The following is a 21,831-nucleotide window of genomic DNA, read 5'->3' as shown; positions in this document are numbered from 1 at the left end:
GTCCCTAGTCCTGAAACCAAACTACAACATATGGTGCAACACTCACCAAAACTCATCTTGTTTGGGAATGCAAACATTTCTGGTCCACTATTCAATTATTGAAAGATACAGAACGGGATCTGGCCCATTGGGTCCATGCCGACCATCGATCTCCCATTCACACAAATTCGATACTATCTCACTTTCTCATCCATTTACCCACACACTAGGGGGCAATTTACAGCAGCCAATTAACCCACCAACCGGCACATCTGAGGTCACGGACGCACGTGACGCAGGAACTTGACCACCTATGATATTGTGCCGCCTAAACTATTATTTGTAGCAGAGTCGACATATAATGATAACCAAAGGTTTGTTATGCACTTCCAAGAATTATTATTTCAGATAGATTGCAACATATGATTGATAATCTAGTTCCAATATTATCTTCAAATACTTTTTTTTAAAAGGCTGTCCCATTTAGAAATTGCATAGTTTATTGTTTTTCCAGTTCCAGTTTTTTTAATTTTTTAATCAAAAACAAGTTCAAATTACTGCAATCATTGTAAAAATAAATTACAAAATGTGATCAGCTTAATATATATTAAAACATATGTTCTAAGGATTAAGGAATACATTTGCTTCATAAAGGACTAGAAAAATCATGACCAACAACATTTTTGGAACTAATAGGAATGTGGGATCCAAAAGCAAATATTTGAAAATTAACCGAAGGCACAAGAAAAGCAACATCTCAAAAGCCAGGGTTAACCTCCATGGTAAATATTAAAGTATATTTGAACATTGGGTTTAAGGGGAGGTAGTGAGAAATGGTCTTCATGCAACAATGAAGTCTACTCCGATTCTAGTCTGGTTACAGATGGATTCATGCAGTTATTCCTATTAGTTCCGGTGGTTCACAGCATCTTGCCAAGTTGAACTACACGTTACGGCATGGATTCGTTATCTGGTAACACCGGTCTTCTGAAATTTGCCAATTTATCCTCTCCTGCCTTGTACATGGACAGGCCAAGTTTCATTATCTTGCCACTGCCAAGGCATTCGTCATCCTTGTACAGCACAGCATACTGAAATCAAAGTATAACAACATTACAGCATATAGAATGCTTAGAAAGAATCCTGTGTTATATAATCTAGTCTCTAACATACAAAATATAATTTTACTTAAGCCAAAACCAGCAGACATTTCTTTAATGAAGGTGGGAAAAGATTAAAAAAATACCAAGATACTCATTAGCAAGTTCAAGTAAGACTTTGGAATGTGTCGTAATACAAGAGCTTTGTGCCAACCATCTGCCAAAGCTTCCAAAAGTTGGTAAATAATCCTCTGACAAAGGATTCATAAATTCCTCTGGAGCCAGAAAATGTGCACACTGACAGAGAAGCTAATTTTCAGCAACCTGTAATTCCTTGTCTCAAGATTACTCAACAATGTAATCCATCAGGTTGAAGGACAAGTCATTAAAGAATGAGAATAATTATGATAACATTTAAAATTTTAATTTAATTCACTGTATCATCTTTCACCTTTATCGAGCAAAAAAGTTAATATTACATTTTGCCTTTGGTAGAATACCTTATTCGTGAATTCATGGACAATAGTTCAATAGAAATTAAGATGACCGACACTTATTAATATCAGTGATTTGATTACTTAATTAAAATGTTTTCTTAAAAGCTTTAGAATTATTGTTTGTTAATTATGTAAATAATGATTAGCAGGTATTTTTTCAAAGTTTCTGTTTAGAAATCACCATTACATTGGAATGTCTCGAAGCACTTAAAAAACCATTGACGTATTATTCAAATGCAGTCACTATTGTGATTTTGAAAATGTGGCTATCAATTTTGCGCTAAGCAATGTGAGAAGGATCAGTTCGTCTTTGATTTTCAAGTGATAAAATACAGTGCAGGATATTAAATAAACAATCAGAAAAAGTTCTATAATGCAAAAAGCTATAATAAATCCAAACAGTTAATCAAAGAAGGTATACACGATACATTTCAGACTTCAGCCGAAGGCTAAATCACATTATGCCGATCCCTTTAAAATAAATAAATCTTATTAATTTTACACTTATTATAAACTAGAAAAGTACTATATTTAAATCTATCCGTCGGACTTCAGTGTGGCCAATCGTTACAATAATAGGGGACCGCTAAAATCCTCACTCCCACTCAGCTGATATGGGAAATTACAACTATTATTTTAGCTGTTGTTTGGAAAAGAACACATGACAGTAACTGGCCAACATGTGACATCTTACACTGGGTACCGAACAAAGTGAAAAGGATGACTGTACTAATGTCACAGTTGATTCAGCACAAATAATACCCAAGAGGATGGGTTTAGTTTTACAAACATCCACCACAATTTCTCTTGGGGGGGGGGGGGGGGGAGGGGTGAATTCAATTCCAAAGAACTAATTTTGCAAAGTACCTGAATGTGAGAGATTTATAACCAAAACGATTTTCAATGGACTTTAAATCAAGTCTACATGCATTTGAAATGGAAGAATAAGAAAGAACCTACCTGTCCTGGTGTTGGTGCTCTGACTGGTTTGACAAGGGTCACCAAAACTGTAGAATCTGCATTTAGTGTTATTTGACACTGCACTGCAAGAAAAACAATGCAGAATATAAAACCTTAATTATTTGTATTCAGCGTTCAATGCAAACTGGTAATGTAAAGGTTTGGGAACAAATATGAGTAAAGTGAAGCCAGCAATTAAGCCCAAGCCTTCTGCAACATCAGTGTACTACATCACATAGGCAGGGGACAACTCTGAGTTAGATCATTGTCGTTCTACCTATGATCAAATTTGCAGATTTAACTCTTCTATGGACAGACCCCAAGATAATTGAGTTTGGGGCTGTCTCAGTGAAACTCTTAATGTGTACCAAGCATAGATACACATAATTATAGTCGGCTAACTTACAAGGAAACCAAATTAAATTAGATGTGGCATTTAGAATAAGCTTTATCGACCTAACATTGCTTGGAGTTGTTTAATCCTCAGGACAAATACAAAAGGTGACAATACAGTATTCCCATTGAGACGATGAATAATTCTTTGTTCAACATTAATTACATCAGTGTTGCTGTTGACACCAGTATTAGTTGAAAAGCCAGACAGGAAATCTTGGTTGTCAAATTCAAGCATTTTGCTGATACCACCTTAAATTAGAACACGCTGGGAAATATTTAATCAAAAAGTAAACTAATATTGAATTTATGATCTACATAAACTGACATTATACTTCAAAATTAATTCCAAATATGTCCATGTTCTCACCTAGAGAAGCAAGATGTGTTTAATGCAGATACACACAAGCAAAGTCTGAACCTTTCTTACCAAGAGGCATTTGATGCTGGAAGCGAAAACTGCACTGCATCACTCCATCCCTGAGCAGGTCTGCAGGTGGATTTTGAGCGATCCAATGGACAGGGTCAGTTTCAAGTGAGTTCCTGTACAAAGCTGGGTGACAGGTGCCTGGTGCCTGGCAGATAACAGATATGAATATCATCAGCCATAGTCTACAAGTGAAACAACACACTAACACAATTCTAGAAACCCGGCTGCAATTTTATAGTTATAGAATTGCAGAGTTGAGTGATTGCTGTGAGCACTTTGCCCAATTCACTTAAAATTTCACTTAGACAGATTGAAGTTTCTAAGTTACAAAAACAAAATCAATTTTAATTTCATGATAAATAAATTGGCCAGACATCTCTTTAGACTGAAATCTGGCGAATGGTTCAAACAATATTTACAGAACCCGTTCTGTAGTTGAACTCTATGCTAATTCAATTTAGTCATTTATTCGCACTGAATCTATAAACTGTTGATATTTTCTCTAATTTATCAATAAGAACCCCACAAGAATTTCCTTGTCAGTCCCCCCCCCCCCCCCCCCCCACTGTTCCCCTGCCCACCACGGGGTCTTTGTTCCCATTTTCCTTAGTTACAAACCAATACACAACATCTTCCCCTTATAGTGTTTGATCACCATACTGAAGTTCCCTTTGGCAGTGAGAAATTGGGTCCAATTGCTCTGACATTAATCCCAAAATATTACAAAGCATTTATGGAATTAAGAACTTCTGCAATGTATTCACTTCGTTCTCGCCCTACGTGAAAGGACACCATAATGAATCTGGTGCTAAGGTGTGATGTTGCAAGTGTCGGTGGGAGATTAGGTGTGTCGGAATGATCACTCTTTTATATGGTTTAGATTAGAACTCGGGCAAGGAACAATCTAGAGAGGAACTTCGCAACTGGAAAAGAGTTAAATTCAAAAGGATGAGAGTTTATCCAGTCTGGGTAAGATGGAACCAAAGATTGACAGGAAACATTGTGATCTTTGAGGAGGACCTGTTTCAGGTTAAAATATCATCCTTTTTTTTATTATACTTTGTTCTAACTTTTCCATAGGTTCTGTAACACTCACCACAAATACGTCGCCAGTTTTGATCTCTTTATCAACTACAAACCAAGCATCTCTTTGACCACCTATTCTGGCACGTTGTCCCAAAGTGAACAGAAACCAACCTAAAAGTGAACAATAAAGGAAACATGAAATTGAACAAACAGTTTGAACAAATATTTCATAATGAATCATTGAATAAATCGTATATCCGTACTCTTAACTGCCTAGGTAATATCACCCTCCCCAACAATTTCAAGAAGGGACATGTGTAAAAACCATTAAAAAGCATATTCGAGATAGACCTAAACTATTTTTTCTGATATTGATTTTGTAGATTTATTTAAATCTTTCTATGAAACAGTTACAAAGCAAAATATAAAATTCAGGATACCCAGGAAATGTAGGTAGGATTACAAGAAATGGGAAAAAGCAAAAAGCACAGATACTACAAATAGGAAACAAAGCAGAAAACACTGTTTAGTTTAGTTTAGAGATACAGGTGGAAACAGGTCCTTCGGCCCATCAATTATCGACACACCGAGACCAATTAACCTACAAACCCGCACATCTTTGGGATATGGGACGAAACCGGAGCACCCGGAGGAAACTCCACATAGGCAGCACCCAAGGTCAGGATCAAACAGGGGTCTTTAGCGTTGTGACCAGCTCTACCAGCTGCGCCACTGTGCCATCCTGGTTCACACAGTCTCTGTCCTGATGCTGCCTGATTACGAGTACTTCCAGAACTTTCTCCTTTTATTATAAAGGTGGCAAGAAGACTACTTAGCTCCTTGAGCCCACACAGCAAACCCAATTGCCATACAGTAATGAAAATCAAACATTGTCTTTGGATGATTGGAGGAAAGTTCCTGGTACAGGAAATACAGAACAAAACAAAAACTAACCTAAAAATGGTTAATACAGACTCCATGGAAAGTAGTTGTAAGATGAAAGAACTGTAAAATCAGGCAGTTACTATGTAATCATTATACTTACAAAATGCACACTCCTATCTACACACATTTTCATATGAATGTTGTTTTCATGTAGAATACTAAATGTATCAACTGAATAGTCTGGGAGATTATTCTACATCTTTTGTTTATATTAAAACAACTTGAGTTGCCCAAATTCTCTTTGTGAAAGCTACATTAAGATTGAATAATGCAATAATGGGAGTGGGGTAGGAGTGTGTTCCCAGCAACACCCTGCATAGAACACTGCCCAAAGCAGGGAGGCTCTTTTGTCTAGGGACCCCAGACTGCATAGCCAGGTTTTTGTGCCAGAAGTTACCAGGGAGGTCACCTTCAGTGCATGAATGCAGCTTCGGAGAGCTCGCACAGGAGACAAATTCTGCCTCTTACTACAGACTGAAGCAAAAAGTAGATGAAGTCTCCTCATCTTAAATATGGTTTAGATGTTCTTCCAAAAAACCACAGGCTACAAACCTAGTTCAACCACAGCCTCGAATGATCCTGAAGTTTGGAAGCTGGGAGTGACCCTACCCAAGTCCATAGGCTGAGCAATCCTGGTCTACAAATGAGGCTGCCATAGGAGGATGGAAATGTCTTTGTGGGCAAGAAATACTATTGATTGTTGGCCCTTTAACCAGCAACTGTTTCAGGGGAATCGGGGTCAGTTGGTAACTGATTGGTCTGTGAGTAAATAAAGTAAATAAGTATTATTTTTCAGTCCATCAAGTTTGCACATCTCAATCCTGACAAATGTACAATAGATGAGGTGAAAAGAGAGTCAATTATATTACTTAGAATTCTGCAATGTTTTATGGAAGTCTTCCTATTAATAAAACATATTTCAGTATTAATTTTCTTAAGATATAGTAATTACCTTTATGTGTCCCCATTATTTTTCCATCTTCTATAGAAACAAAATTTCCAGGACGAGGTTCGAGATACTAATAACATTTTGAGAATGAAATAATTAAAATCAAGGTCAACACACCAAATGCGTTTGCATTTCCAACTACTCGACAAAAGACTGGGCACTGGATTTGAATCTAGCATAAATAAATGCAATCTTTTTTTCTCCAAATCCGTTACAAGTCCCAAGTAAAACACATTTTTAAAAAATGTTTCCAGATGTCAACAAGTCATTATTCTATAAAATTCGGCATCACGTTAGGAATTTCTCTTCAACTGGGTTGGCTGATATGAGCAACCAAAATATTCGATTAGTACTTTTGAAGTACTCTTTGTAGTCTGAGTAAATTACTATTGATAATATTAGCTTAAAAATAACACATTTTTATGATATTATTTTTCCACTAAACAATGGAATCCTTAGCCAGATTAAATAAATTAAAATCAATATTAGGATGCAAAATGAAAACATTAAAAGTTCAGATTATTGCCAATAGAAAACTCTTTCTCACAGTAGGCAGAAACTAGAGCCTACAACTAAATTGTATTATTTGTTCTTCATCTATATACGGACTGTAGGAAATTAAAATATTCTACTTTTTGACAGGGATAGATGCATATTAAAGGAACAAGCACACAAACCTCAAGAATAAAATGTTCAAAGTTTCTTTCTCCAATGAAACAGATTCCCATGCTCTGCAGAAATCAATAAAAATAATGTCACGACAGAGAATATTCAACAAATGCTGGAGGTAGACAAAAATGCTGGAGGACACAGGTGAGGCAGCATCTATGGAGAGAAGGAATAGGTGACGTTTCGGGTCGAGACCCTTCTTCAGACTGATGTCGGGGGGGGAAGAAAGGAAGAGGAGGAGACAGTAGGCTTGTGGGAAAGCTGGGAAGGGAAAGGGGAAGGAGGGAGAAAGCAAGGACTATCTGAAATTGGAGAAGTCAATGTTCATGCTACGGTTGAATCAAGAGTTACAATTTCAGAGATTTCAATATTCAAGGTTCAAGAACCAAATGACAATAAAACGTCGTACTTCTTTTCTTTTCAATATATGGTGAAATCCTGCCTCTGCTGCCATTTCCTTTACAATATTTTTCCTGAATTCTCCAAGGGGAAAGATGGTATGTCGCAAAGCATGCTGAGATATCTGACTCAGAAAGAAAGTTTGGTCTTTCTGTGGATCAGCAGCCTTCAAGAGTTTTACAGCTAAATGCAGAAAAGAAACAGGCTGTTAGTGACAGAATTGTGATAGTTTACATAGGCTAATATTCAAAGTAAATCATGATTTAAATATTTAATTTAATTAACACTCATATTCCACTCACTAATGCTGTTGTCATTTGGGTCTCAATGTATGATATTTACTTTTACTTGCCCTTTTATTCCTACCATAGCTTAAATCAAGAACCATTCACAACTTACACCCTCACTTCAGTGTAAATAGTAAGACTCACATCAAACATCACATTACCAAATAAAGCATACCTTGCAAGTCAGAAAACCGACAGTATGTTTCCACTCTGCAGCATTATACAGCATCACTGCTCTCTCTGGATGTGACTTCTCCTACACTGCACACATTCTACATCCCCATATTGACTGTTCTTTCTGAAATGTCTGCCTGCCGCCCAGTAAAACTGTTTTTTCCCTCAATTTTGCCCTATTCACAGCAAACATGATAGCTCACCTTTTTGAACTACCACAAGCCTGCTTATTAAAGACACTCTCAGATTACCTCATACCTTAAATGTTCTGGCTAATACATGATCTAAAGAAAATGAATAAATCAATGGACAAATAACTCCACCTTCAAACACCTGGGGCAAAACAAAATATTGTTAGCATTCTTTCTTCAAAGACATTCTTTGTTTTATTTGAATTTCTGCTCACATTACTCTCATACATAGCAGATTTTTTTGGTAAAAGTGTACTTGTGCTGGAATTGTTATGTCAGTACAAAATTTGTACTGTTTATACTTGTTTCATATGTCACAGAACAGACAAGCAGAACTGGCATCATTCTACACTGGCTCACCAAGTAATCCCATTTCTCCATCCCCCCCCCCCCCCCCCCCCCCCCCCCCGGTGCTGGCTCGAAGGGCCGAATGGCCTACTCCTGTACCTATTTTCTATGTTTTCCATGTTTCCAGATTCTACCACTCACCAACACTTCACACATAAACTCTGCACAGACAGCACCAGGTTACTGGAACTCTGAGACAGCTTCCCTACTGGCAGTGTCACTGTGCCTCAATCCAGAGTCAGATCCTCACTGGCATTAAAGCCACTGCATTTCAGTCATAAAATTAAACCACAAGGTTAAAGCAATTACTCCATATCCGTGCTAAACTTGCCATTCTAAATCCATATTATGAGTTTTGCTGATATGTGTTTATACATTGGTCATTTTTTATCAAAAACATAAAGCAGAGTTGGACACAAAATGGTGGAGTAATTCAGCGGGACAGGCAGCATCTCTGGAGAGAAAGAATGGGTGATGTTTCGGGTCGAGACCCTTCTTCAGAGTTGTTTAGATTAACCACGCCAATTTGAATTTTCTATCAGATGCCCAGCTCAATCTCGGACACAGAAGGTAAATAAAGCATTTTTTGGGTAAGGAAAGAGTCAGATACTGGTGGAATAGTATTCCTTTCAATACAGCTGTCCCTGCATTTTAAATGACAGTAATAAAAAGAAAACTGAAGTAGCAATATTAGGCTCATTACATCTGATAACTGAGACTGCACAGAGATCCCCATTAAAGGGTCCATGATAGCAACTAACCATTATGATCTGAAGTTAGTTAAAAGAAACACCTCCAACAGAGTGTATACAAATTTGCATTTAGTTAAACATCCTGGCGAATGTTAACGCTAACCGTGAGTTATTTAAATATTTGTACATGCAGATTCTGCAAAGCTATCCAGTTTACGTGGATGTCACAATTACATTTTGTTTAAACTCCATTTTGGCCAACCAAACTTTCCGACATTGAACATTAATATTTAAAGAATTAAAAGTTAGTGTCACGTCAAAATGTAATGTTCTTCACTCACCATCCTTACCATGGTTATATAAAATATCTTCTGTATTTCCAATGGACTTCTGCTGGAAAACTTCTTCATCGCCTTGTGACGTTCTGGCATAATGACCGGTTGCCATTGCATCAGCCCCTACCTCAATATAAAGAATGTAACTATTACATATCCTATTTTCTAATAAACACCAGAATACATGCTACATCTGATTTAGTGCGATTCAACTTTAGATGCATTAAAAAGGAAACCAAACTATTGCTAATTTCAGTCAAGCCAGTTTTCATGAATACTAGAAGCAAAGAACTGCAGATGCTTGTTTACTAAAAAAGACACAATGATGGAGATGGAGTACAACAGCTCAGGCAGCATCCCTGGAGAACATGGATAGGTGTCATTTTGTGTTGTGACCCTTGTATAGACTTGTTTTTCAGAGTCTAAAGAAGGGTCCCAACCCAAAACAACACTAATCCATGTTTTCCGGGGACATTGCCTGACCCGAGTTACTCTGGCACTTTGTGTCCTTTTTCATCAATACTACAACTGTTTTAGTGTCTAATTATTAAGAATGAGAATAAGGTTTGGTGAGATCATCTAATAAAGTTTAATCTAATCTAATCTTCCTTGGAACAAATTACGATATCCTCGGCAAAATTGTAGCTCCGGGGATGACTCAAGATATCCTGTTCCTCATATCTACCTTGTGGCTTTCCACATTTTCCAACAAAGATTAATTGGAAAATTCTGACCTTTCCTGGAACATTTTTCAATTTTGAAAGTATTCACATAGACTTGCCGTACTATGATAAGCTATGATTAGTCTTTATAATGTTCTCTCACCTTTCCCCATCTCTTATATGATCTCAGTCATAAATCCATTTATTCCCTTGCTCAATAACCCTGACTATCTGATTTAGTCTTGACACCCAGTCTGAAATACTACAGGTGGTCAAATACAAAGTGAAATGATGAAACCAGAAGTAGCAGATGTAAATCTAATGCTATCACAGTTCATTGGAAGAATTTATTAATCGCAATGACAAATTAATACCAATATATTAATTTGCAGCAGATTATAAAGAAGGAACCCTAGTGGTATGCATACTTTTTAAAGAAAATTGAAAAACAGAGGTTAAATTGAAATATCATTGCTTCTACATTTCCAAATTATATGGTGTAAGGAGTGTTACTGGACACTAGAACGTTTCTATAAATAATGCTTGAACATATTTGACTTCTGATAAAATGTATAAAATGACAGGTGTTTGAGCATCCAGTTAATGCAAAACACTTACCCAACATTTCCATGGCAAAATGCAACAGACATTTGAATTTGATATTTTTATTACACATTATATCAGGGTTCGGAGTCCTTCCCATTTCATACTCCTTTACTAGGTTACTGAAAAAGAACAAAACAACACTTTTCATTCATTCAATTTCTAGCAACAAGACTTTCAAGCTTCAACACTACATCAGTTCAAAATGCAATTGTTCAGATTAGTGCTAGGATTGAGAGGTTTGCTGAAAGACTTGACATTTGGCTATGCCTCACTCTACTGCAACAATACTCTTCTATGATGTGGACAGTTGGAGCCAACTCTATTCACAAATTACATTAGCAATTTAAACTTAAGAATTAATAAACCATTTCTAAATGTATGGATGACACCAACATTGGGAGCAATTGTTAACCATGCAGAAGATTTCACCAAAACAAAAGATATTCAAAAACTTGCAGAGTGGCGTAAAACTGGCAAATGGATTTCACTACCCAATCAGGAGATACTGAATTTTGGTAAAAAATAGTATAGTACTATTGGTATAAGTATTAGTAATAGTATGAGTCCTTTAAACATTGCCCCTCTCACCTTAAGGTCATGCCCTTTAATTTAGTTCAGTGATACAGCATGGAAACAGGCCTTTTGGCGCACCGACTCCACGCCGACCAGCGATCACCCACACACTAGTTCTATCCTACACGCTATGGACAATTTTGCAGAGGCCAATTAACCTATAATACCACACGTCTTTGGAATGTGGGAGGAAACAGGAGAACCTGGAGTAAACCCAGCAGTCACAGAGAGAACATGCACCCTTGGTCAGGATCGAACCCGGGTCTCTGTTGCTGTGAGGCAGCAGAGCTTCCACTGCGCCACTGTGCCGTATTTGACATTTCCACCCTGGGAGAAAGGTTCTGATTATCTATGCCATCTCTGCTTCTAATTAGTTTATTTATAAACTTCTATCAAGTCACCCCTTTGCCTGACACGTCAGAGAAAACAACTTTGTCCAGCCTCTCCATGTAGCTAATATCTTCTAATCTAGAGAGCATCCTGCTATGCCTTATCTGCACCTTCTCCAAAGCCTCTAAGCCAATATTCCAACGCCAATGGATTAAACCTGACCCATAATAGCTGCATCACTGAATTTATCAAATAAGGTGGTTTACAAACCAAATATGTTAAACTTTAGAAATAAATATATATGAAACAAAGATCATAGTTCTAATTTTCTCAATTCTAAATGGATGGAACGAGGTCTATCGCTTTCATATAATATTGTTGTTGTACTTATTTTTAAATAAACCTCTACAGCAGCGCCCTGCGATCCTGCTTGCAATATAGCCTTGAATCCGTAAACATATCCATAAACAAATTAAAAAACATCTGTATTACCTGAAGACTTCATGCCAATACTCTTTCACAAAGGAAACCTGATAGAAAGGGATGTCAAGCATCTCACAGAGCTGGTGTGCATCTCTGCAGTCCTGATCACTTGTACAGATACCGCGTTCATCCAGCATGTCCCAGTTTTTCATAAAGACACCCATCACTTGGTAACCTGGAAAAGACAGTATGAATTATTTCAATATTGCGCATCATGAAGCAAGCAATCTCTGAATGCAAAATGGCCTTTATAAAGTAAATAATTACCATAAACCATTCACATTCTGCTGCAGGAAACTCTGTTCATCAACTGGGAATTAATGGGGTAATTATTAAATAAATGCAATCAATGTGAATATTAAGGTTTTGATGAGTTCATAATTGCAATATTGGGTAGTTGCTCAAAATTAAATATCCCCCGTTTACAAAGGAGTGTGATCAAATAAGTTTGTATCCATGCTGGAATAATAAAGGAGCAGCTGGGGTAAGTCAGCAAGTCAGGCAGCATCTGTGGAGGGACAATCAACATTTTAAGTTGAAACCTTTCATCTAGGCCAACCCAAATGTCGACTGTTCAGTCTAGATGAAAGGTCCTGACCTGAATCACTATCCGTCCTATTAGCCTCCACAGATGCTGTCCAACTGCCCTCCTTTTTTGCTACAAATTCCAGCAAGTGCAGTCTCTAGTGCCTCTTTGTGGCACACTAAGGTAGACATTGGATAACTTTACTAAGTTACGAAGTCTTTTTAAACTTGGGCAGCAATATGTAGATATGTTGAATCCAGTTTTAATCAAATAAGAAAGACAATGTTCCCAGCTGGACTTGGACCGAGAAGTGGTACTTTTTAGAAACATGTCATTGGCGGGATGCCTAATCTGTAATGGAAACTTAACATGATAGCTGTAATACATTATGCTTGGGATGCTAATCAAATTACCATACAGAATACATTAATTGTGGAATAAATATGTTGTTAGGTAAATAGGGCGGCATGGTGGCGCAGTGGTAGAGTTGCTACCTTACAGCACCAGAGATCCGGGTTAGATCCTGACTACGGAGTTTGTATGTTCTCCCCGTGACCTGCGTGGGTTTTCTCTGAGATCTTCAGGTTGCTCCCACACCCACAAAGAGGTACAGTTTTGTAGGCTAATTGGCTTGGTATAAATGCAAATTGCCCCTAGGATTGCCCCTGTGTGTAGGATAGTGTTAATTTGCGGGGATCGCTAGTCAGTGCGGATTCGGTGGCCGAAGGGCCTGTTTCCGCGCGGTTTCTCTAAACTAAACTAAACATAAAATCTTTACAAAAGATCTGTTTCCAGAAGTCTGCCGTAGATCAATCATTGCTCCATCCTGTAAATCTAAGTGTTCCCTAGTTTGTCAATCAATTTATACCCAGAACAAGGTCACTGACCCACCTCGAATACCAGGGGAGCTATGTGAGGATGCTTTTCATTGACTTTAGCTCCGCCTTCAATGCCATCATCCCCAGCAGACTGGTCACCAAACTCATGGATTTAAGACTCTCCCAACCCATCTGCCTATGGATCAAGGACTTTCTGTCTAACCGCCCCCAGACCGTCAGACTGGGCCATCACCTCTCCACCCCCATCACACTCAGCACCGGCTCCCCACAGGGCTGTGTGTTGAGCCCCCTCCTCTACACCCTCTACACCCACGATTGTGCCCCTGCCCACTCCACCAACACCATCGTCAAGTTTGCGGACGACACGACTGTGGTTGGACGTATCTCAGGAGGAGATGAGACAGCCTACAGGGAGGAAGTCCAAAGACTGGCAGCGTGGTGTTCAGACAACAACCTCATCCTAAACACCACAAAAACAAAGGAAATTATCATAGACTTCCGTAAGAACAGTGCAGCCCCCAAACCCCTATTCATCAATGGGGACTGTGTGGAAAGGGTCTCAGACTTCAGATTCCTGGGCACACAAATTACGGAGGATCTCTCCTGGACTACAAACACCACCACAGCAGTCAAGAAGGCCCAGCAGCAACTCTACTTTCTGAGGATCCTCAGGAAAAACAACCTGGAGGAGAAGCTGCTGGTGTCCTTCTACCGCTGCTCCATCAAGAGTGTGCTGGCGTACTGTATAACCACATGGTATGCCAGCTGCTCTGCAGCGGACAGGAGAGCCCTTCAAAGGGTCATCAACACCGCACAAAAAATCACTGGCTGCCCACTGCCTTCCCTGAAGGACATCTTCAGCTCTTGCTGCCTTGGCAGGGCAGCCAACATCCTGAAGGACCCTTCCCACCCTGGACACAAACTGTTCCACCTGCTGCCCTCTGGCAGACGGTACAGGTCTTTCAAAACTCGCACAAACAGACTCAGAGGCAGCTTCTACCCCATAGCCATACGTGAACTTAATAATGCAAAATAAGATATAACACTCACATTCAACTGAATGGTTCTTACTCACAAGCACCTTAAAAACATCCTGAATGTACTTAACCATTTGCACTACTATATAACTGTATATAACTGTACAACACCGAATACCTCATAATGGCAAATTAGTGGCAAAAATTATCTGTAATTTTTTTATATGTATATATTTTTACCTTTTCTTATATATTTAAAATTGTTCTTGTGAATCGCACCGCTGGATTGACTTTTAAATTTCGTTGTACCATGTGCAATGACAATAAAGAGATTCATTTCATTTCATTTCACATAAACCTCAAAGGTCACCTGTAGTATGCAAAGGATATTGGTTTGCTTCTCAGTACACAGGCAACATGTACGTTAGTTACAGCGGTATGGGTAGCGGAAAGTAACTCTTATCGAATGATGCCTAAATTCATTATCGGTGTCCATGCATTGTTTACCACTTTTTTATTTGCATTTATATATTTTAATGTACAACTTGTTAGCTAAAATCTTACATTTGAAGGAACAAAGTAAATTAAAAAATGTGACTCAAGTAATTTCAAGTGAACCAATGTTCACAGCCGCATTCGACAGAAAAGATATCAAGATCAAAATCAAATCAAAACAGGTAATACTCTCCATACTGTTTTATGTAAAACCAATTAAGCAATGCACCACTTCAAATACATATTTGAATCACAATGGCGTTTTCAATTCAATTTTTGTTGATTATGACAGGATAAATAATAGAATTCCATTATAAATAATACAATTCCCATTGTACTTCCCAAATAACTGTGATATTTCCATCTCAAGTTAATTATTCCTTGATTTATGAGCAAATATGATTTTACTGTAAAATAGTACTCTTTTAAAACAATAAATTGAACTTCTTGAGAATTAATTTATCTTATCAGTCGTCATTCATAACAGACTGGTTCCTTGCAATATTACAGATAGTGTGACATGATCCAAAATACCACACATGCAATAAATTCCTGATAGCTGCTGCCCTATGTTTAGCAGTGAGACAAAATAAATGAAGATTTGAAAATTGTGAAGCTAGAGGAAGGAATGGAAGTGAAAGAGGAGAGGAGAGAAATAGGTGCGAGTCCAGGCAAGGCACAAGAGAGGGAAGGGGGAAGTGGGGCGAGGAAGGAAGGGGTACCAAAAATTAGATAAATCAATGTTCATACCTTTGGGTTGTAAGCTACCCTGGCAGAATAAGAGGTAGTGTTCCTCAAGTTTACAAGTGGCCATGGCAATGGGGTCCGGCAATGGAGATGGCCCAGGACAGAAAGATCAGTATGAGAATGGGAAGAGGCCTTAAAATGGTAACCAACCGGGAGATCCAGTCGGCTTTGACGAACTGAGCACGCTTTTGACAAAACGATTGTTACGTCTACAGTTGGTGTCACCATTGTACAGGAGGCCACATCGGGAACACCGGATCAGTAGATGACGTAAGAGGAGGTGTCACCTAGATGGTCTGCTGGGGTCCCTGGATGGAGCTGATGGAGGAGGTACGCTGACAGCTAAGTAAAAGTTGTATCTCCTGTGCTTACAGGGAAAGTACCTGGGGAGGGAAGGGAGAAGTTGCAGAGGGAAGGTGGAGGTGGAGGATCAGATTGGAGGTGATAAAAATATCAGAGACTGATGCAGTGAGAACCAGGGTAATTCTATTCTTGTTCCGTCTGAGGAGTGGGAGCAAGAGCAGAACTACAGGATACAGAGGTGCCATGGGTGAGAAATCCACTTATCATGCAGGGGGGACCACATTTACTAAAGAAAGAGATCTTTGATGTCCTAGGATGGAAATTCTCATCTTGGAAACAGATACGGCAGAGACAGAGAAATTGAGAGTATGGGATGCTGTCTTCTAATTTAGCTGGCTAAGCCATGAGGAAAGTTGTCTATTCACTCATTCAAACTCACATCCAGGTCTTGAAATACTATTAAATTATTCTAGAGCCCCCTCTGGTGGTTTCCTAGTTGCTAAAGAAATAATGCACCAGATTAAATCAGAAAGAAAGTTGCAATTGGAAACAATCAAACCACCATTGTTTAAAAATAACACAGGAAGAGATCAAATGGTGTTGATTTTGTGCTGAATTTCCATCTACAGTGTTCCACGTGCAGGACATGGGAGCAATGATAAAGGAGCTACTGTTTGTCCTATTCACATAATAAATTAAATTTGACTCAATAGATTTGATCAAGGAGCAAGTTTACAAATACTGTAACATTAAAAGGGACAGAAAGAGATGGTGAGAGGTTGGAGAAGGAAGTTCAGAGGTTCAAGTCGAGACAGCTGGAAGTACCAAGGAAGTGTGGTTAGAATGAAGGGATGCAAGAAATGGAGAGGCAGAGAGGAGGGAATGAAATGATTTGAAAATAGAAATAAGATTGACAACAACCCCCATGTAAGTGCAGAGGTGAGAGGAGTCAGAAATGCTGTAATTATGGCCATCCTCAAGAAAAGAAGGGCCTCCCTGCCATCTGGCACAAGTCATCACCAGCATCCTCCTCAACCACCTACTCACAATGGCTGCGTAGCTGGTCCCCACGAGCACTTTCTCAAGATTATTTTGGGATAAACAATAAAAACAACAGAAAGGAGGAAACAGGTCCTTCAGCCCACAGAATTGGGGGCAATTTATATTAATCTCTTCTATATTTTCAACACCTCCTCACCGATTCTACACTCGACACACCAGGGTCGTTTTACAAGGGCACTAACCTGCACCTCTTTGGCAATGTGGTCATCCATGCAAACTTGATCAGCAAGGACGTCAAAGGTTAAGGGGGGAAGGCAGATGAGTGGGATTAAGAGGCAAAAATAGATCTGCAATGAGGGGGCAGCCTGGATGGGCCAAAAGACTGGACGGGCCAAGTCAGTAATACAAATAAAATGCAACAGAACACACAAAATACATTTTAACATAAACAAGCACCACAGTGACTCCTCCACATTCCTCGCTGTGATGGAAGGAGGAAAAAAAGTTAATTCTCTTCCCTTCTTTGTTCTCCCCCGTATAGACATATATATGTACACACACACTAATACACACACATATATACCCATATATTAACACACATATACACACACATATATATATATATACGTATACACGTATATTTGTGTATACGTGCATATATACGCATATATATGTAGACACACACACATATACATATATATGCGTGTATATATTATATATCACATGTATTTATATATGCGTATATATGTTATATATGCGTGTAAGTATATATGTATATATATATATATATGTGTATGTGTGTCATGATCTTTTGGTTCAAAATATATGTTATATATTTATGTCTTTTGGTTAAAGTCTCCAAGTGCGAAGGTCAGGATTGACCCCGCCTCTCCGGAGCGGTCACGATGGCGGGGCGCCGACCTCCCCCTTCCTCATCGCTCTCTCCCCGTGTAACACGCCGCGGTCACCGGCGGCCCCTCACCTCTCCGGCGGAGCAGCAGCGCTGCCACGGCGCTGTCCACGCCGCCCGACACGGCACACGCCACCCGGCGCAGAGAGTTGCTCATCCGCCACCAGGCCCAGGCCCCGGCCGCCGCTCACCCCGCACAGCGGCCCGCCGGCAAACTGCGGCACCAAACTCCGGCCCGGTCCGGCCCCTTGCTTGCTGCTCGTTCTCGGCAAAGATTATAGAGGAGCTAGTATATTTGGTTCTCGGTGCAACAGCTCCACATCCTCCAGAGCGGGCGGCGGGGGAAACTCCACCGCTCTGTCCAAGGCGATTCTGTATTTACCAAAAGGGTGCCCCAGGAATCCAGGGTTGATTAAAGCAGCGTCCCAGGTCCCCAAATACAGGCTCTGCCCAACAATCTGGGAACATGTGTCGGGAGGAGCTGCAGATGCTGGTATAACTCAGCGTGTCAGGCTGCATCTCTGGAGAAAAGATTAGGTGACGTTTCGTGTTGAGTGCACTGACTTTCATGGGCCTGTCCCACAGGCGATTTTTCAGGCGACTGTTAAGTTGCCGGCAGTCGCCTGAAAAACCGGCAACTGGAACGGCGACTGTCAGAGTGGAACACACACACATCGCTTCCTTCACCAGCCGGTTATGCAGGCGAGCGACAGGGCAAGTGGGGAGAGCGCTGTCTGAGTGAAATTAACACGGTGCAAAGCTTAATTGATACAGACACACCGCAATGAACAGGAAGATTGGCGCTGTAATTAATACGGCTAAAGCACAGTGTACGGTAAGTCCTTTAAAAGAGGGGAGGGGAAGAAGGAGTGGAGACAACTTTTAAGAAGCCAGAGATACACTGCTATGAATCTGGGTCACTGGAACTTTGGGGCAGCAGTTATACTAGCTGCAGCTCTACTGCCCAAACAGTTAAAAACATTTCTAAACATTAAATTCCTTTTTGCTGACTATCAGAACTGCACACTCAGTCTCTTGCTCCATTTTCTCTCTGTACATGACTGTGCAGCCAGACACAGCTCCAACACCATCTTTAAAATCAGAATGTCACGATTGTTGGATGAATAATGAGTACAGGAGGGAGATTGATAACCTGGTTGAGTGGTGCAAGAACACGAGTCTTGCTCTCAATATTAGCAATGACTAAGGAGCTTGATTGTTGATTTCAGGAAGGGAGAGTCGAGGGATCATGCACCCATCTTCACTGGCAGTAGAGAGAGTCAACAGCATCAAGTTCCTGGGTGAAACGGCATTTCGTTTGGACCTCAAGGGGTCCAAATGACAATAAATTGAATTGTATATTGTATTGTATATTGTATATTGAATACATTTATGATGATCTGCTTACCAAGACCACAAATTCTTGCTATACGAGGTGATTTGGCATGTTGCCAATTACTCTATCATAATTATACTAATGTACATTGACCAGTTGCATCACGACAGCCTGGTTCAGTAAATCAAATACTCAAGAACAAGGCAGGCTGCAGGAAGTGGTGTGCATTGCTTAGTCCATCATGGGTATGGACCTTCCTCCTACCAAAGGGATCTGTAGCATGCTCCTTGCTATCAACTATCATCGGGGAAAAAGTGCAGGAGCCTAATAACTTACCTCCAGATTCAATAAGTGTTTTTTTCCCCACCAACCATCACAACCTTAACCTCAAGCTCTGCCCCGAACCACTACCGACATTGCACTGCTGTGTTCGCTCTATGTACTTTGGATTTAATATTATCATGGTCCACCTTACTTCTAATGTGCCTGTAAGGCTTCAACAAATACGAATTTCATTGTTCCAATGCATATGACGAATAAACTTTCATGAACTCTTGGAATTCTGAATTACTTTTCTAATCTGTTCAATATAATTCATTCCATTTTGCATCATTATCATCATTTTGGAGTTTATGATGAAATTCCAAATTTTGATCTAGGATAACTTGCTGTGGAAGCAGCCAATTGTACACAGCTGTAAAACCACAAGTGAATTATAGAGTGGAAATAAATGTAATAAATAAACCCTGATCTAAAATACAAGATTTACAAATTTTGAAAGCATCAGTGTCTATATGGAACTTCAGTGAAAATAAATCCATAATTATCGATGTGCACTACAATAGTACTTGCCCGACCATTTGCCTTTAAATGAGAAGCAAAAACCACACATTTGATAATGGGCAGAACAAAAATAAGGAGATGAAATCGTCTCCTTGGTCTTGGAGTGAACCTACCATTTCCCCAACTACCCTTCTGCCCCAAATATACACATTAAATGCCTTGGGGCTCGCCTTAATCTTACTTGCCAAGGACCATTCATATAGACTTTTAGCCCTCATAATTCCTTATTTTAAGTTATTTTCAGCTTCCTTTGTATTCATCAATGGCCCCAATTTGAAACATCAACTGCATATACTGCCTAATACGAGTATCTCCATCATGTGTTGTTTTAATTTCTTGCAATTCGTTAGCTTTAGTTTTAGAGAAACAGTGTGGAAACATGCCCTTTGTACCCAGTCTACACCAACCAATAATCACCCCGTACATTAGTTCTATCCTACACATTAGGGACATTTTACAGAAGCCAATTACCCTACAAACCTGCCCATCTTTGAAATGTGGGAGGAAACCAGAGCATCCAGAGAAAACCCAGGCAGGTGGTCACAGGGAGAACGTATAAACAGTAGACAGCACTCATAGGTTCGAACCCGTTTCTAGCACTGCAAGGAAGCAACTCTACCACTGCACCACAGTGCTGCCCAATTGTATTTCTTGCCCTTTTACAAAAGAGTCACCATGTACATTAAAATATGCATTTTATAGACAAGATGCAAGTTAGCAGTGCTGCATGGGGCAGCACGGTGGCACAGCGGTATAGTTGCTGCCTTACAACCAGGTGTGATGCTGACCTCGGATGCTGTCTTTAATGGCTTTGTATGGTCTCCCCTTGAACTGCTGGGTTTTCTCCAGGAGCTCCGGTTTCCTCCCACACTCCAAAGACGTACAGGGTTGTAGGTTAATTAGCTTGGTAAAATTATGAAATTGGCCCTTGCGCTGAATAGTGTTAATGTGCAGGGATCGCTGGTCGGTGCGCCAAAGGACCCGTTTCCACTAATTAAATCCTTAAATGAATAAACTTAAAATTTGGACACTTGGCAAGTTAGGTAGTGTCTGTGAAAAGAAAAACAGTTAACATTTCAGGTTGAAGACCTACTTTTTCAGATGCTGACTGGTCTGACAAGTCTAGCATTTTGTTTCTGTTTGAGATATCTAGCACCTGCAGATGCTTTTAATTTCCATCTAAAAAAAAGTTTATGCAACTTTACTAAAATTGATTGAGCTCCAAAGCCATGCTGAAAATATGCCATGAATACAGAGTGATCTAATGTGACCCATTTTCTAAAAAATGTTCTTTTTATCCTGTAATCGTAATTTTCATGACCTCATTGGAGAATCTCAGACCATCTTTGATTGGACTTTACTGGCTTTATCTTGCACTAAACATGTATCATGTATCTGTGTTGTACTTCCGGTGGCGCTGGTGCCAGCAGCCTCCACCTACAGCCCGGTATCTTTTTGTTTTTTTGTTTATTTAGTTATGTAAAAGTGTGTTTTTTGTGTTTTTTTATGTGGGGGAAGAGGGTACGGTGCGGGGGATACCGTCCTGCAGCCGCTTCCTGGTGAAGACGCGACTATTATTCGAGTCGCGTCCTCGCCCCCCCCCCCCCCCCCAGTGGCCTACCTACTGGATTGGCGCGGCCTTTCCTGCCGGGATCGACCAGAGCTCCAGCAGCGGCGGGACAGCGCTGTAACATCGCGGGGCTGGCGATGCCTTACCGGGGATCGCCGTCTGGAGCCCGGAGTGCTGGACCTGCTGCACCGACATCATGGAGCTGCGGTTTGCGGAGCTCCCAACGCGGGCGGCGCTGATGGACAGCGCGGGGTC

At 40.0% G+C, this 21,831-nt stretch overlaps 1 protein-coding gene across 3 annotated transcripts; it reads right to left on the bottom strand.

Moving 5' to 3' along the window:
* Nucleotides 1-496: 496 nt before the first annotated feature.
* Nucleotides 497-18,358, bottom strand: trmu (tRNA mitochondrial 2-thiouridylase). Of its 3 annotated transcripts, none has more exons than XM_033039744.1 (11): nt 17,900-18,358; nt 12,038-12,203; nt 10,655-10,761; nt 9,381-9,497; nt 7,358-7,530; nt 6,957-7,010; nt 6,283-6,349; nt 4,456-4,556; nt 3,360-3,504; nt 2,537-2,619; nt 497-1,070 (listed from the first exon to the last, which is right to left on the bottom strand). In XM_033039744.1, the coding sequence occupies exons 1-11, from the start codon at nt 17,982-17,984 to the stop codon at nt 930-932; spliced, it is 1,239 nt and encodes a 412-aa protein (XP_032895635.1). In that variant the 5' UTR covers nt 17,985-18,358; the 3' UTR covers nt 497-929. The 3 variants fall into 3 exon arrangements, with proteins under 3 accessions (XP_032895635.1, XP_032895636.1, XP_032895637.1); XM_033039745.1 differs by having other exon boundaries at nt 9,390-9,497; nt 17,900-18,357; XM_033039746.1 differs by lacking the exon at nt 17,900-18,358 and adding an exon at nt 14,611-14,643.
* Nucleotides 18,359-21,831: the final 3,473 nt, after the last annotated feature.

This window comes from Amblyraja radiata, chromosome 21 (genome assembly GCF_010909765.2).
Source record: "Amblyraja radiata isolate CabotCenter1 chromosome 21, sAmbRad1.1.pri, whole genome shotgun sequence".
Classification (NCBI taxonomy): Eukaryota; Metazoa; Chordata; class Chondrichthyes; order Rajiformes; family Rajidae; genus Amblyraja; species Amblyraja radiata.
Note: the sequence above shows the minus strand (reverse complement) of the source record. Positions and strands in the feature narration are given on the sequence as shown.

Bases quoted from the DNA above. Each gene is read 5' to 3' on its own strand.
- trmu (XM_033039744.1), bottom strand. From the start codon at position 17,984: ATGAGCAACTCTCTGCGCCGGGTGGCGTGTGCCGTGTCGGGCGGCGTG. The intron at 10,762-12,037 runs GTAATACAGATG...GTTCTTTTTCAG, and splicing joins TATTGGCATGAAGTCTTCAG to TAACCTAGTAAAGGAGTATG. The intron at 7,011-7,357 runs GTACGACGTTTT...TGATTTCTGCAG, and splicing joins ATATATTGAAAAGAAAAGAA to AGCATGGGAATCTGTTTCAT.